The following is a 17280-nucleotide window of genomic DNA, read 5'->3' on the forward strand; positions in this document are numbered from 1 at the left end:
CCCCGCCTCTCTCAGCCAATCGGCGTGGCGCGGCCCAGCCCACCGCGCGCAGCCAATGGGTGCGGAGAAGCCCCGCCCCTCGCGGCTGTGGCAGCCAATGGGCGTTGCGCATCCCCGCCCCTCGCGGCGGACGCAGCCAATGGGCGCGGCGCCTTCTCCCTTCCCCCCCCGCCCGCGCCCGGCCGCCGCAGGAAGCGGTTGGGGGTTCGCTGGCGGGGCCGGGGCGCTGCGGGCCGGGCGGTGACGCGGCTCCTTTAAGCAGGGCCCGGCGCCCCCCGCTCCCCTCAGCGCGGCGCTCGGCTGCCATGGCCTCGCCCCCGCGGGCCGCCGCGCTCCTGCTGGCGGCTTCGGTGCTGCTGGCGGCCCCGGCGAGGCTGGACGCTGCTCCGGAGGAAGAGCCCGGCGGGAAGAAGGAGGCGGCGGCGCAGGGAGCGGAGCCGCGGGCCGAGGTGAGGCGGGAGGCACCGGCCCAGGGGCGCCTCCGGCTCCGTAATTCTCTTCTTTATCCACTTGGCCCGGCAGCTTTTCCCTCTTCTGCTGAAAGAGAGGAATTTAAGTCCCTTAGGAAAAACGGACGGTGCTTTTTTTGTCACTCTCGTGAGGGGGAAGCGACCGCTCCAGGGCTTCCTCACAGAAGCAGATGAAATCAGGCTTCGTTGCGACTCGCCCTCCCAGTTTTTCCTCGATGTTAAGATTAATTTCTTTGTGTTAACTTTTTTTAAAAAATTGTGATCTTGGTTAGAGGATTCCAGTGCCGGGTAATGACACGGAGGGATGGGAAAAAAAAAAATGTAACGTGTGGTTTGATCTAGAGTGTGCCAAGTTTTAAATATCAAAATCAAAACTTTGCAGCACTGCTAGAGGTGGAAGGAGGTCCGGTAAGTGACCGTGTATCACATAGCACAAGAGAAGTTTTATATATCGAACCCAGAAATCTACAGCACTGCTGGAAGTGGAATGCTGGGAAGTTACCGTGTTAAAACACGTTGCAATCAGTCTGTGCTGGTGGATGTGCTGAAACAAGCTTTCTTTGCCATCTCTGGCCAAGCACGTGAACACCGACTTCCTTGCTTTTGACTGTAGCGATCTCGTTCTCTATAAAAGTAAACACTTCAGTGCATAAGTTAGACGTGGAGTGCGCTGGTCTGGTTTGACCACTGGAAACCTTAAAGCTAGTTTTCAGCAAACAGACAGCATGTTCCAGAAAAGCTGATGGAAACTTGAGCACAATTTTAATGTGGCTCAGACACAGAGATTCTGCAAAGGAAGAAAGTGATCCTGACAATTTTTGAAAGGACTTATTGTTTTTCCTAAGCTGTCCTAGTCACCTAGTTTGAAGAGTGTAATTTTTTATATCAGAAAATTACGTGTTCGGTCAAGGTCATAAAGTAAGTAGTCAGGGATTGTAGAGACAGCCATATTAATGCTGAACTAAAGCAGCCTTCCCTGTGTTTTGTTGTAGTAATGGTTCCCGTGTTCTGGTAATAGCGTACAGAGTGAAGTGCTGCTTTAATCATCAGTGCACAATCTCATCTTCTTGTTAAGTGCCTAAGTAGCAGTTAGAGGTACGTGGCAGCCAGTAACTGGTTAATGATCATTAATGCTGTGTGAGAGGTATATACTTAAAATGTCACACTGCACACTGTGATATGACAGGAGAAATGCAAGGCTCGATACTTCTGCAAATTAAAACTGTTAGTGCCTAATTAACTAGCTGGTTTGTTGTTGTTGTCATCCCCCTTACAGAAGGGTTCGTCTCCGGTTGCTCCAGTTCACATTGTCAATGAAGAGTCAGCTGACAAGACTAATTTGGGCTTTATTCATGCATTTGTGGCTGCTATATCGGTCATCATTGTATCAGAACTGGGGGATAAGACGTTCTTCATTGCAGCCATCATGGCAATGCGGTACAACCGTTTGACAGTACTGGCTGGTGCTATGCTTGCCTTGGGACTGATGACGTGTTTATCAGGTTAGCGCTTTTATTTTTATTTCATCTCTTCAAATGTGTTGGGTACATATTTATAAATAAATCTTAATTGAAATTAAAGTGAAGGTACTAGGTATATGCAGGTTTGTGTTTTGATGAGAGTGTGAAGGTTTTCCTGGGGATCATGGCTCAGATGAGTATTTAGGGTCTTGCCTCTAATGAGGTGTTGGCACTCCCTAGACCTCGGTATGAGTTTAAGGAAGAGGGATGAGATTGGGGGTCTAAGCACTTCCTTTTATTTTTGGACCACTAGTTTCCTTTATATTTTTAGCTCATGTTAAATTAACATGCCTCAGGGGGATGTGGGAGTGACTTCTATTTTTTCCACCTGAGGTGAAAGATTCTTAATATGATGACAAATTTTCCTTGTCTGACTTGTGTTCCTGTATGTATAGCTGTTTGTATTTGTGCTGGGAGCTGCATAAGTGGAAGATGACCTGTCGTGATCCTTTGGGATGGGTGATAATGATGGAGGCAAGAGCTGGGGAGGGAATGAGGTGTCAAGCGACACTGGAGGAACCTGTAGCTGTGGGTGCTTATGTAGCCGTGAGTGTAAAATGCCACAGCCTTCAGGTATATCAGATTCAGCATAAATTTTGTTGTATGTATGCTTATTTCTAACCATGCCCATTTCAGAATAACTGGAATAGTTTTCATTGGTTTATATTCACCAGAGATAGCCGATTAACTGGCTTCAGGCTTCTCAGAGAGAGTTTCTATGAATCATTTTTGAAAGTGTAGCTGTTGCTATATGTATATTACTGCAATTGTTATAGTAGTCTTAGCGCACTTTCTACTTGCACTGTGGGTAATGATAGCATTGCATAAGTTTCTTCTACTACTCACTTAAGTCTTTGATGCTTCTTCCACTTGTACACTGCTTGCTTCATTTAATGTTATTTAATATCACGAGGTACACACTGTTCTGTAAATATTGCAGTCTCTTTTTTCCTGCCCTCTATGGCTTTCGTATTTTCTGTACCAAATCTTTCTTCAAGTCTTTCTTGGTGCTTTTTTGTAAAAGCTTTATATTCTGCTTTACCATCCAGTTTAGAGGTTCCCAAGTGTGTTTTATATAAGCTGTGTCTGGAAATTCCTGGGTTTTTTTGCCTACCTTGATTTCATAAAAATGTGCTCATTTGAACTCGCTGGTTCCAATTAATCACTACTTGAGGTATTTTTTCAAGCTGCGCTTAGAGACAGTTCTACTCTTACGACAAATTAAAGTGCCTTCAAATTATGATTATTTCATTATTTTTATGTTTGTATATGCAAGTAATGCTAAAAAAAATTGTATTTTTTCTTGCATTGCTTTACTTCAGTATTTTTAGTCTTTAAAAAGAAGTCTAGTTTATCTCCTTTTTTATTTAGCCGTGCAGCTAATGCTGTTGTTCAAATATGTGTATGCTGTGTTTTCTTATAGTACAGCCTGGTTAATTTAGGTCTCATAGTCGTACTTTTGGTAGTAGCTATGCAGATTAATTTCCAGATTATCTATTAACTCCTAAGTGCTTTTGTCACCTAAGAAAGTGTGCGCCAGAAAACACACATGGTAATAATGCTTCCTTTTAGCTATCTGCATGTGTCACGAAACAACAGAGAAGGTTGCGAGTGCATGATCCGAGCAGCCTTTAATGTTAGGTGTGGGGTTTTCATTTCCATTCATTTATACAGGCCTTTTTTGTCCCAAAACTGGTAACTAGTCTTACTTTGTGAAGAAGTAAGTACTTTGTTCTGGATACATAGTTCTTCTTTGAGAGCTAGTTTTAGCTTAGTTTGATGGCCTTTGATACTTATAAAAGTAGATTCACTGTGGAGGTGGCTTTCTGGTTTTGAGTGGGATCAGTGATTTTAAGTTAAAGGAAGCTCAAATTTGGTCACGTTTGTTTGTGGGGTGTGTGAGAAGAGAGTAGTATCGTGCAGGTATTTGCACTCGGCAAAAGAAGACAGGCATGGATTCACACAGCTGGGTGATTTGTGGGTATGTCTAGTAGATTTAACTTCTAGAAAATCTTATTCGAACTTTATCTGATTAAATAAGTAATTGGAAAGAGATGCTATCCAACATGAAGTCATATATGAAAATGGAATTAGCTGGTATACACCGTGACTAATGATTACAGATGATAGTTTCATGGCATGCTTGGGGAAAGGCCTGACTTTCATAGTTCTTGATGGGAAAGAGAATGTTGCTTGGACTTGATCTTGGGAGTAGCAGGTCATCAACTTTGCCTAGTGTGCCTTGTCTACATGTTAATGGACTTCAGTATCTGGTATGACCAGTAACAGTTTTAGAGTCTCATTTTCTTGCCAAAAAAAAGAGAATTATGTAAAACTAACAAAGCATGCAATATGTGTTTATTGGTGGATATTTGAGTTGCACACTTTGTAGCATGCATTTCTTAGATATGAAAAAAACAATGATGATCCTCATGCATTTTTTTTTAAATGACACATCTTTTTTCTTTCAGTTTTGTTTGGCTATGCCACCACAGTTATTCCTCGTGTGTACACATACTATGTTTCAACAGCACTGTTTGCAATTTTCGGCATCCGAATGCTTCGAGAAGGCTTGAAAATGAGTCCAGATGAGGGTCAGGAAGAGCTGGAGGAAGTTCAAGCAGAAATTAAAAAAAAAGATGAGGAAGTAAGTCATAAGCCTTCTGTGAATTTTGGCTGATGAAATAGTTATAGCCATGAAGCTGCAGAATGGCACTGTCATGTTTTGGGTGTTCAGCTGTGTCTGTGATTGATAATCTGACACAAAGTGTGTGGTAAATTGGACAGAAGTGGCCTCTGGAGGTTATTTTGACAGGTTATTCCAGTTCTGTGGCAAGCCTGGCTTGCCACAGAAGAGAAAAGAGACTTTTTCCATGTAGTCCCTCTGTCTATTTTTTTTTTTTTTTTTCCCCTTATAATGCATTATTAGTGAAGAGGACATCATTGCCTCTCTGTTTTATTTCTTTCTATGATCAGGTGGAATAATGCTGAGGTTTGTAGTGCTGCAGCAAAGTTCTCTGTCACAGAATAGTTGGGGTTGGAAGGACCTCTGGAGATCATCTAGTCAAACCCCCTTGCTAAAGCAGGTTCACCTACAGCATGTTGCTCAGTAAAGCATGCAGGCAGGTTTTGCTTGTCTCCAGAGGACGAGATACGCAAACCACAGCCTCCTTGGGCAGCCTGTTCCAGTATTCCATCACCCTTACAGTAAGGAAGTTTTCCCTCATGTTTAGGTGGAGCTTCCTGTGTTCCAGTTTGTACTTGTTGCTGGGCGCTGCTGAAAAGAGTCTGGCCCCATCCTCCTTACGCCTGCCCTTTAGATATTTATAAGCATTGATAAGATCCCTCCTCAAGTCTCTCCTCGTAAGGCAGTCTCTCCTCGTAAGAGAGAAACTCCAGTCCCGTGATCATCAGTGTGCCTCTCCACTGGACTCTGTCCAGATAATAACTTTCTAAATATATTGGTCCACTTCTAAGGAATAGCATGGAGCATTAGTCTTATTTCTTTTAAGATTTTCTTTTCAATACATTTTATCAAATCCTGATATGAGAGCCACCACTTAGGAAGAGGGAGATCCCTGCTTTAAAAGTAGGAGGAAATTTGTGGTTAGAAACTAGGTGGTATTCCTACTAAAATGGTTGTGTAAGTGCAAGCAGTACGAGGTGGACAGTAACTGGAAGTTAGAGGTGTTTACAAGTATAGATGTGTATATATGTTCACACACAGGTGCGTGATATATTATTTAGCTATTTTTTTTTTAATGGTGTTTGTTATAGATAATACATTGATAATGCAGCAGCCAGTGGCTAATAACGGTCCAGATATTACATGGCTAGCTTTACTGTTCAAGTATCTTGTTCAGGTTGTTTAGGTGACGTTTGTAATCATGTGGCTGTTTGGTTTTGATTTTTTTTTTTCCACTTGTCCTCCACAGCTTCAGAGAACTAAACTGTTAAATGGGCCAGGAGATGTGGAATCGGGGCCAGGCACCACTATACCTCAGAAGAAGTGGCTACATTTTATTTCTCCAATCTTTGTTCAAGCTTTTACTTTGACGTTTTTAGCAGAATGGGGTGATCGTTCCCAATTAACAACCATAGTCTTGGCTGCCAGAGAGGTGAGTGTTGCAGAACACCTGCTGTGTTCTTTGGATTGCCTGCAGAGAAGCAGGAGAGACAAAATACTCTCACAGGAGGTGTCAGATTCACACCTGCTGCATTGCTGTGCTTTACCTCATGTTACAACTGGGCCGAGACCTGAAAATAAATTCACTAGAGCTCTGTGTAGTAGTAAATCTATTGTTACATGATTGGGACTGCACAGGCATTTCTGGAAATAGTTGGTTTGTCATACAGCTGAGTACAATTGTTTATTGTTACAGTATTGAAAGATGTTACAGAATGTCTCTTTGATCTGTGCTATGACTTTAACATAGCGTTAAAAACAGGCCTTCATCTCAGCAAACTTTAAGCTGTTAAAAAGATAAACTCTTCTAAAAAACCTAGGTGAATATGGTACAGTGTATAGACCTAAAATAAACTCTAAACTACTGTGTAGTAATATTTTAAATGGAATAACGTTCAGAATGGTGATTGAAATGTATATAACTGTATTAGCTTTAAAGTAAAATTAAGGCTTGTAGTCAACCTTTTAATAAACATAAGTAGCTTGGCTATGCTCTTTTGTGCATTGAGATAATTTACATTTTTTTTCCTAGGACTCATGCTTCTTTCACTCCACTTTCAGACTTTGCCTAAGGATAAATCAGGGCTGCGTAATGGAGTGGGCTATAATCTGTAGGAACTTCTTGTCTAGGCAGGTTAGAAGCCCGTCATTTCACAAGTGGTTGTTGGCTTCTCTTTTGCATTTTGAGTGTTCCATTAGGAAGTGTTCATCAGACTCTGTCATCTGATCTGTAAAGCACTGACCATTGCAATTGAACACTGGTATGTTCTGCCTTTAGCATGAGAAATTTTTGTGCTACAAAACCAAATACTACAAAAAATGAAAAATGAATTGAAGATATCTTGATCTTGGCTTTCAAAATCAGTATATTATGATCTAGACCTTTTTTCCATTTTATCTGTGGGATTGTTTTATACCCTTTTGTTTTATACCCTTTTGTTTTATACCCTTTTGTTTTATAATATATTCAGATAAATCCTTGTCTGTGAAGTACTAAGATATATAGCAGGAGCATTACAGAGATGCTTATGAGGAAAGAAATTATCTTTGTATGGACATTTGAGCAGTGTGGTAAGTCAGCTGTGACCATTCCTTCTTCAGCAAAAAGAAAACAAAATACCGTTCATTAAGCAAGTAGTGTCCATCCTGTCGTGACAAACAAACAGGGCTCCTCTGGAGGAAGAAAAGGGAGATAATTTGAGTGTCTCAGTGTATACACTAGGGGAATGAGTCATGTCTGTCTTAATGAACCTAGTACTGATAACAGTCCTTAAGAACTTGATTTTACATTTTAATAGTTTACTGTGTAAGAATTGTTTACCGTTTAAGGAAACGGACACGTAAACTCCACAGTGTCCTACTAGACTGGCTTTGCCTCAGTTTCTGCATCTGAGCACTTCTACTCCTGGAGACACTAGGCTGGGGGAAGCTGTCATAACTTGTTACATTCCAGGGACAGCCCTAGAGAATGGGGTAGGGGCCAAGATCCACCTTCTGCCAGTGGAGGTTCTACAGGTAATTGCAGACTGCAGTTAAACAGGAACTTTAGGTCCTGAGGCTGCTTTCTGCTGGTGCTTCTTGATGTATTCCTGCCTGTCCTCTCCTTGGTGCTTGCCACCTTTGCTCACTGGCATGTGGATTTGTTTGTCTTGACCAGTCAGTGTGGTCTGTGAGGAGTAGTCAGGACATGCAGTACACAGCAGGTGGGTCTGGTGGCATTCAGCCAGGCAAGCTGACACTGACATTCTCAGACTCTGGTTCCTTCTCTCACTATTGCAGAAATCATTAGGGAAAAAAAAAAACACCCACCTTTCCAGAGATGTGTTAAGGAGATGCATCACTGTATAACTCAGAAATGCGGAAAGGAAGTCAGGTTAACCTATGTCTTTTCTTCATAGTATTTCACTAGACGGTTTTGCTCTTTGCCTCATTTCATGCATTCCTCATGTGAAGGTAGCAGGTATTTTTTTCCTCTTTGTGATAGGAGTCTCACTTAGAGCTAAGAAGGAGACTCTGTTCCACTCTCCCTGATTCATCTTTCTACAGCGGAAAGTCATGTTCCTACTTTGCCTTCTTTATTGATCATTAAAACACTGGTTTTTGTTTCTAATGCTGGAGTTTTCTGTTTTATGAGGCGTTCAATACACGTGCTACCCATAACTGTAATTTGTAAGTAGGTCTGAGAAGCCCTTTTAGATAGATGTGTTCACATATTGAGTAGCTGCCTTTTATGCAGTGATGTGAAAGCTGTCATTGACGATACACTTTGAAAACAGTTTATTATCCTCTGGACTTAAATTCTTTCATACTTACCCCTTTTGATGATTTGGGGTGGGGGAAGAGTATAGAGTACAAGCTTGTGAAGCTGGATAATGGATTTGGAATGTTTTAGCTGCTGAAAGCTTTCATTTGCAGTTCATTGGGTTTATTTTTCTCTTTCTTTATGATTAGCTCGGTGTTCTTCCAGCTGATGCATATTGTGTGTCTCAACAGCTGCCACCTTCCCCTCTAGAGGCTGCTTAATTGTTGAAGTACAACAGAGCAATTTCTGGATCTATATTTAAAAACTTGAAGATGCTTCTTGTTGAAACATCCCAGATTCAGATTTAAGTCTGTCTTGCTAGCTGATGTGCCCAGCTACTGGCCTTTAAGGTGGTGATGGATTGCACAGTGGAGTAAACACCAGAGATTATCCTTCATACTTGACAATATGCAACCAGGGAATCAAGGCATTGCTTGTTCACGGCAGGAGATTGTCATAGGACTGGTGGGTTTTCAACTATGCTGATATTTCCCTTCTTTGTTTTTTCCTCAGGACCCCTATGGTGTGGCAGTCGGAGGAACAGTGGGACATTGCCTATGCACTGGTTTAGCAGTTATTGGAGGGAGAATGATAGCACAAAAAATTTCTGTTAGGACTGGTAAGTGAAGACTCACTCCAACCAAAAAAATGCGTTGAACAGTGTTTCTCAAACCTTTTGGAAAACCTCAAAACCACTTTTTTTTGAATCTGTGTCTTTCATCCCCCCTTCTCTCCCTTCCCCGCTACCCTGTAGTCAGCTCCCCTTGCAGGGTTCTGTGGGGCCCTGCGCTGTTCCCTGGGCTGCGTGTCCCTCCTGTTCGGCAGAGTCTGAGCAGGTGCCACCACCCTGCGCAGGGTCCTTCTAGGGAGTCCAGCCTTAATTGAACTTAATGATTTACTGACTCTGATTTAAGGAATCGAAATGGGTATGGAGGCTCCAGGTGTAAGGATGAACACGGGTGAAGCGTGTTTTGCTTCACTATTAGCTAGCTTGTAGGAGACCAGAGGAAGGAAATACAGTATTTTGAGTAGTTATGTATTGTTTGACAGTGGATAATAGAAACTCTGTCATAATACTGAGTGCAGACCTTCAGGTGAGGAAGTGAACCGTGTACTTACAAGTTAGTCCAGACATGCAGAAGCTTTAAAAGCTCTGTGTGTGGCATAGATGTTTGCTTTTATCATACTTCCTGTCACAGACAACTGGTATCAGTAAGGCTGCATTGTGTTGTTTTTTCTCCTTATTTGTTTCAGCTGTCAGTCCTGTGATGTAGCGAAATTTCTTGCTCCAAGGAAGGATTCTGTGAAACTGCTTCCTATAAATGTTCATTCAGAATATTTGTTCTGTAATTGCAGAGGTTGTAAAAACCCAGCTTCACTGCAGAAAATGAAACGTGCATTCCATCTTGATTGTTTGCCAAGGAAATTAGTGATGAGGTGCTTAATCTGACAATGATTTAATATAGTCCTAATAAGATCAACATGGATCTTTGGTGGCAGGACTAGCCTTATTAGGTTAGATCAAAAATCCATCTAGCCTGCTAGCTTGTTTAGAGAAGAGTAGGAGAGTGGTCCAAAACCAGTGATGCTTTCCCAGAATACTGTCCTGGCCTTTAGCATATTGTGGCCGTGGCAAGCAGTTAACGATTTTGATAATGTCTCTTTCAATGTAGTTACTTAAACTGTGCAAAAAAATGCTAATTTCTTTGTCGCTCCTAACTAATGGCTTGTTCCAGCATGAGAATGTTGTATCTTGTTTTCCCCCATACAGCTAAATATTCAACAGCAGGAGTCACCCTCAGTTTTACACTAGCTAAAGTAATCAGAGTAAAGCAAAGCTTCCTTCCGAGGACCAGAATATATTCTTGTAGATGCAGTTAGACAAGGGGGTGGCATAGGAGCATCCTGACATTCAGCTAGAAACAACAGCCACTGTTCGCAGCATAAATTTGAAACTAAGATTACTTTGGAATCGAGCATTTAAACAAAAAAGAGGTAGAATCTGTAGCGTGTCATGAAAGATATTCAACTTTCAGTATCTAATTTCTTTTTTGTTTTTTTCTTTGCAGTGACAATCATAGGAGGCATTGTCTTCTTAGCATTTGCATTTTCTGCACTATTTATAAGTCCGGACTCTGGTTTTTAAAATTTTTCATCACTGCAAAAGAACAAGGATTGGAAGCATCTAGCAGCTGTCCTTGTGCATTTTTGTATATAATGTACAGAATTGTAGTTGAAACAAGCACTGACGATGAGACACTGAACTTTTTATAGCAAATGATTCATGGGACTTGACACATTTATGGGCATCTTCTGCAGTGGAGATCTGCTTATTGCCTGGTTTGTTTATTCTGTGGTGCTGGCTCCTTTGGTGGGATTTGCGTGGTTTTCTTGCTTGTTGGAAGTGGCTCAGCTGAGCTTTGAGGATCTACTCTCACAAATATTGAGGCTTCCTCTCTTCTTCCTCTGTTACACATGGCCACCTTTCCTGTTTCTTCAAGAGCTGATTCTTAAGGCTTCTCAGAGCAGATCGTGTCTCGTTCCATGTTGCTCAACAGAAGGTGTTAAGGAGAAAACTGCTGGCTCCCACTTCTCCAAGGACTTCGGTTCCAGGGAGTGCCCAAGGCTAGATAATCTAAGCAACCTGGGAGCAGCTCCTTTATCACTGAGTGGCTGAGCCACCGAGAGAATTTTATAAACTTAATTTAGAGGGAAAACTTCTTAATCAGGGATTTTTATGAGGAAATGGATGTGTGGAGATTAAAAGCTTACTGTGTTCAATATGCAATCTATCTGGAGCTGGTATTATTTGACTTTTCTTTTTCATAATTTTTAAGTATTAAAGTATAAGGAAAGTAATAAAATGGTCCAACTTAACAATGTTTCATTCCCAGGATTTGAACAGTCATGGAATTCTTAGATTTAGATGTATTCCTATTTTTCTTTTCAGGAATAGAAGTGTAATCTGAAAGAGTATTAATAAAACGTAGCATATCTATTTTTTTTTTTCTGTATTGTTTTTGATGGTTTCCATAATTCCTGCCACAAAGGTTTACCTAGTGACTATGTACTGAAGGCGAGGAAAGTTAACTACATTAATTTTGGATACTGTTACGGATGCCAGTTGTAAAGACTTTGAAAACATTGACTACTGAAGATATGTGAGTTGCAGAAATAGATACTTTTCTCTGCTCTTAGTTTGGATTCTCAGATGACAGCTTAAATAACCCACTCAGATTTATTCAGTAGCAGTCTGGTAAAACAGAAGATACAGTTTCTAATATGAATCTGCCTGTTGAAGCTGAAGCAAGATGGAGCATTGCAAATTTGACCATTCAATTCATAGCTCACAGAGCAGTCCCTAAACCTTCTCCTAGGTTTCTCTGCCCAGAAAAACCCTTAATGCCATGTTTCTCCATATTTCAAGACCACAGGAGTGCAATGGCTGTAATACAGTGGTATGAAGACAGGCTACGATTTCAGGTTCCAGGCCTAGACGTTCATGTCTTGGCCTGAAGGAAGGGTGCTGCAGGAGGACTGCTGCTAATTAGTAGGTGAGGCACCGCCTTGGATTGGTGGTGAGTTTTTTTGTTTTTTTTCCCTTTGTTCTTTTTTTAATTCCTTTTGAGCCAAATATTGTAGCCAAAGCCTCAAAGCCTGCAGCGTCTTCTTCCCCACAGCCTAAAAACCCACACTCTGTCCCTGGTGTGTTTCAGCTCCAGCGTGGAGGGGATTTGGAGCAGAGATGGCAGGATCAGGGAACCCAAAATGGGGAAGACCCTACAACCACTTGTTGTATTAATCAAAAGTGTTGGTGCTGGGCTACATTACATCCATACAGGTGTGTCCTGGGTAAAGTAACTGGTGCTGCAGTTCATCATGCTGAAAATTCTTGCTTAAAATTGAAAAAGCCAGACCAGTGGGCTGTACTGTAATGTGGAAGCTTTCCAGACTTTTTGGAAAGTGCTGCCTAAAGCTGTTTTCATATGAAAGCAATTGGTATCAACAGAACAATGAAGTTATTTAATGTGTTGTTTGTGGAAGTGTGAAGTTGCAGAACAAATCTCTGCAACTTCCACATTTATATTTTACTATTACAAATGTATACATGATACTAAGTACTGCTTGTGGCCAGTCACAGCAATGGATTTGGCTGCTCTCTAGTGTGCTGGCTAGGCAGGGGGGAGGAGTTACTTTGAATAGTGGTCTTTTTTTTCTTAAAAGCATAAACATTGGCTTGGCCTTGGAGATCTGCTATAAAATTAGATGGCTCGTGAAATTTTAGTAAAAGCTTTGAAAAGTGCTTTTGTAGTTTCTACTAATTGCAGTGATTTAGTGTTGTAAAGTGCCTGCTGGAATTTTTCACAATTTGAAGAATCTAGTCAGGATGTAACCAAAGCCTTTTGAAGGTGATGGAGGACTCTGCTGACATATTTTTAGCAGCACTGTGTCTGCTGCAGTGTCTCTAGCACCGATGGTGTCCTTCCACAGCATCTCTAAGCACTCGCCTCGCAGCTATCTCACTCGCCTGTCAGCTGGTTCAAGGGTTGGGGTTTCAGCAGCTTTCATCATGCTTCTTTCTTGGGTTTCTAGTTGGATTGTCATTGGATGTGATGTTTTGTCTTGAAATACCTGGTTACTTAAGGTCTAGGTAGTGCCTTAAGGAAAGTGTGTGTGTGTGCACACAAATATATATATATATATACACATATATTTTAAAGTGTCTTACCCTTTAGGGTGAGTTTGCATCAGAAACTTCCAGATTCTGTTAAAATCTTTCCTTTGTCCATGCTTCCCTTAAAGCAGCAGGTCTTAATGGAAGAGATATGTTGGTAAGATGAAGTCAGTTTCGTTACTAGGCTTAAAACACTTCTGGGAGAATATGTGAGCTGGCTCACTGGCCCCAGGGCTAAAACGCCTGGTACAGGAAATATTGAAGGCAGAACACGAGATGATTGGGACTGACACTGCAGTGACTTGTGATGCCCTCTAAATTCTAGGGGTGGGGAGCTGAAAGCTAGTGTTTTGACACTTGATTTGTAATGCATGTGAGCAATAATTCATTCACTGTTACAGTTTTCCCCACCCTCTGTCCAAAGTGGAAGTTACTAATCTCTTAGGAAAAGAAACGCTGTCTACTTCTCCTTATGCCAAGAGATCAAGTAGGAGCCATGGGGTATGTCTTGTCTGATTGAATGAGCTGTGCACTACAGTCGGCTCATGTGTTGCACCTTCATCTGACTATCCTTCAAGATCCTCAATGAGCTGAAATGAATTTCAGCAGCACAGTTGGCCACATGGGAATGGATTATTTTGTCTTTTCAGCAGCTGCCTGTCACAGTGGCTTCCTTCTCTCTGAGGTTCTGACAAGGTATTTACCAACTCACAGGAGCATGAGGCCTGTGTATTAAAGCACTAAGGCTGAGCCGAATCTGCAAATGACCAGATTTGGCCAGGGAGGGAAAAGCAGTGCTTATAGAGGTGCCCAAGCAATGCCATTGTTACCAAGATCTTGGGGAGGATAGAGGGGAAAAGTGGAGTAAGAAATCATCTGAAGTTACTGATACAAGCAGACCTCCTTTCAGTTGCATAGAAATGGTCAGTTGTAAAACTGTCAGGGTTGATTTACTTTTGCTGTGTAAACTGGAAGAATACAAAAAGACAGCTACATGTGGGGCAGTCAGAAGTACCAGGTATGGGTCTGGCTTAGTGCTTTTGGCCACATTACGTCGCTTATGGTAGAAGCACAATGTCACATTTAGCTCATTCCGGCAGCTGCAGTGCTTGAGCTGCTCTTGGTGGGGAGGGGGTTAGGACAGCATTTGCGGGACTGGGAACTACACTGTCAAGGTTCAGGTTGGCAGGGCAGGCTTAGCGCTGTAACAGTGGCGAAATGTCTCCCGCATGGTTTTAGAAATGCTTCTGCTGTGAGGCATCAAGCGTAGCCTCCTAGATGGTGGTACTTCTGGGGCAGGAGCTGGTTGGTTTATCAGCCAGCCAAAAGCCTGGCTTTTCAGGAACAAAATATAGAAAAAGTTTAAATAATAGTGCTTTTTTCCCTTTAAAGTTGAGGCAAGTTTGGGGTTTGCCTTGAATTTTAGAATATGAAAGGAACACCTAATGTAACTGGCTGAAGTTTTAGTTGCATGTTTGTTTTAGTCCTATGCAGTTTCTTGTTCTTTTGTAGCTAAATAATGTGCAGCAGCAAGTGCTGAAGTATTGAAGGGAAGGCTCTGCATATCATTGCACTGAAACATGAGAAATGGGCAGCTCTCACCACAGGTTTCCCCTGTCCTGCAGCTCTGCTTGCTAAGGGGAAATGCAACAGCAGCTGCAGCCAACTCCAAAGGAGCCTCCAAAGCAGTGTCTGAAGCAGGAATTTGCATCTCTGACTGCATGTGCACACAGCAGAGGTTTAAAAGCGTACACTGCCTGGAACTACTAATTTCCAGGCAACAGAAACAAAGTGAAGATGGTGATGGTCAGTTCTACTGGGATGAAAAAAATCTCTCATCAACTGAGATGTTTACAACAAGAGCTTGTGCTTGTTGCTTTCAAAGGTACCTATTCCCAATCCTTAGGTAAATTCTGTCTTAGTATATCATAGGTGGCAAAGTACAATAAGCAGAGATTAAGGTAAACTTGTATCTGTCCTGCCAGGACAAAGATTTCAAAGGAAACTTAGTGAAGGGAAGTATAGGTCCAGTTCGCAAGCAAGGCTGCTCCTCCTAGGGCAACGCCACCAAGAATGCAAATGCTGGGCTGGGGCTTGCTGTGCTGCAACACAACAGTCTGAGACCAAGTCTGTAAACTTGATAAGCGGCTCTGTTCAGCAAGAGCTGTAAAAGGCAGCCCGCTGCCCGGCCCCTCACCTCGGCTGCACCTGCAGCTGGAACAGTGCCCTCTGCTCAACTGCTTTTACAGCACCTTTCTAGGAGGGGGGTGGTTGAGCCTACCTACCTCTTACTCCCAGATTTTGTATATTAAAAAAGTAAGAAAGATCTCCCTATCCTGAATGAAGAGGATCATGCAATTTCATCATAATAAAATCTGCGTTATCCTTACTTTCCAGAGTTGTGGAAATAATGTCATGGCACTTGCTATCCTGACATAGCATTTTCTCACAGATGACCTTGTACAGCCCCAGAAGCTCTTGGCAAGTTCCTGCTCTAGCCTTTTGCTAATGGAGATGCAGGTTAAAGTTTACCCACAACATTTCCTAAAGGCTGTATCCATCTGCATTTGGCAGATATCTGTGACTCTACTGGGCAGGTACTAGAGTTGTGTTATTTGTTCTGGATGGTTTAGATTTATTTCCCAAGTGAAAATACAGGTGCCAAAGGGATGTGGCAGTGAGAGAGGCTGTGTGCTACACAATAGGCTGCAGCCATTGGTTAAACTTGTTCTTATTATGTATTCCTCTCAAACAGCTGAAACCTTTTAGAATTTATATCACTAATGCCAGAGACCTGGAAGTGCAACTAACCTTTGGCTTGCTAATCTTTACAAGTACTTAACAGTTGTATTCTCAGGTAAGCGCAGGGTTTTTTGTTTCTAAGTTAGCACGACAGCAAAATACCTTTGAACAGCATTGCTTCAGGCATGGCAGCAGCTATAATTACAGCTGCTGCTCTTGATAAGTTTACAGAAAAATATATTGGCATTTCCAAAGTTCAATTTTAAGAAAACTGATAAGCTTCCTTGCTACACGCTACGGGTCTTATCGCTGGTGGGTGTTCACAGTTTTTAACTGTGACTGTTGCACTTCTATAGTTAATTTTGTTTTGACTGCAGGGGCACTGGGGCTTTACAGCATCCAGTAGTACACAGCCTGCACAAGTGTGCTTTAATTCCCAAAGGCAAAAGATCAGTATCTTCCTGTGGGCATCTAGAGTGATATTACAGAAAGAAAAGAAATGCAGACTGTAAAAATGGCTAAGCATCTTTATCATATTCTCCAGGCATTCAGCTTCCATTACAGGATTTCTTTCCCTCTCCCTTAATTTCAAGTTATTGGCTTCTTATTATTGACGTTCTCACTGTGATCAGGGCGAAGGGGTAGAGAAGGGTGCATGTTATGACACAGCTCTTTAAAGCAGTTACTGCATGCTCCAAACGAGTTGTGCCCTCACCTAAATGCAAGTCTCCTTCCTTTGCCAGTGGCGTAGCTGACATTTCCGATCGGCCTCATTCCTTTAAAAACATTATTCTTTGACAATTCACCACCAGAAGAAATGCCCAGGGAGGGGAGTTGAAAGAACTGAAGGGTGTTTTGTCCCTACCAGGAAGTGAGGGAAGGGCTATACTTGATAATGCCTCCTGTGCACGCACAAACACTGCAGTGCTGTCCTGTGATTTGAGAGAACAGGGACTGTACACACAGAGAGATAAAAGGAGTTTTAAGTTGTGCACGTTCAAACAAGTGCTGTGTTCAATTCCAAGGCAGTAAGGTAACTACAGAAATCAAAGGTCTGTAGCCTTTAGAGTGGGGCATCAATTTATAAAGAGATACAGAGAGAAGACAAAAAAAATATTACAGTATGCATTTTCACTGAAATTTCACAAGTCATTTGTCTGGGAAGGGGAGAGAAGATAAAATTGACATCAAGCAACTTCTCACAAGTCAGTTCTGTGGGTGAGGGAGAGAGTGCCTCTGATACAGCCATGGGAAGGGTAAGAGTGCTTCACTATGAAACGTGGATAAAATTGACATCAAGCAACTCAGGAAGAAAAGCAACTAGATCCTTAGAAGCTACAAAAAGCAAAATTTTAAATGAGTTACATTTATTCAGTTAAAAAATT

The 17280-nt window shown here is 42.0% G+C and overlaps 1 protein-coding gene across 1 annotated transcript; it reads left to right on the forward strand.

Annotated features, from left to right (window-relative positions):
• Window positions 1-172: 172 nt before the first annotated feature.
• On the forward strand, window positions 173-11493 carry TMEM165 (transmembrane protein 165). The gene is made up of 6 exons (XM_054064529.1): window positions 173-449; window positions 1747-1972; window positions 4462-4637; window positions 5926-6108; window positions 8992-9097; window positions 10548-11493. The coding sequence occupies exons 1-6, from the start codon at window positions 306-308 to the stop codon at window positions 10622-10624; spliced, it is 912 nt and encodes a 303-aa protein (XP_053920504.1). The 5' UTR covers window positions 173-305; the 3' UTR covers window positions 10625-11493.
• The last annotated feature ends 5787 nt before the right edge of the window (window positions 11494-17280 follow it).

Source organism: Cuculus canorus, chromosome 4, assembly GCF_017976375.1.
Source record: "Cuculus canorus isolate bCucCan1 chromosome 4, bCucCan1.pri, whole genome shotgun sequence".
Lineage (NCBI taxonomy): Eukaryota > Metazoa > Chordata > Aves > Cuculiformes > Cuculidae > Cuculus > Cuculus canorus.

What these genes read in the sequence shown, in the direction of transcription:
- TMEM165 (XM_054064529.1), top strand. Translation starts at nt 306, where the DNA reads ATGGCCTCGCCCCCGCGGGCCGCCGCGCTCCTGCTGGCGGCTTCGGTG. An exon ending in TAGTCTTGGCTGCCAGAGAG is followed by an intron (nt 6,109 to 8,991) that starts GTGAGTGTTGCA and finishes TTTTTTCCTCAG; the next exon opens with GACCCCTATGGTGTGGCAGT. An exon ending in AAAAATTTCTGTTAGGACTG is followed by an intron (nt 9,098 to 10,547) that starts GTAAGTGAAGAC and finishes TTTTCTTTGCAG; the next exon opens with TGACAATCATAGGAGGCATT.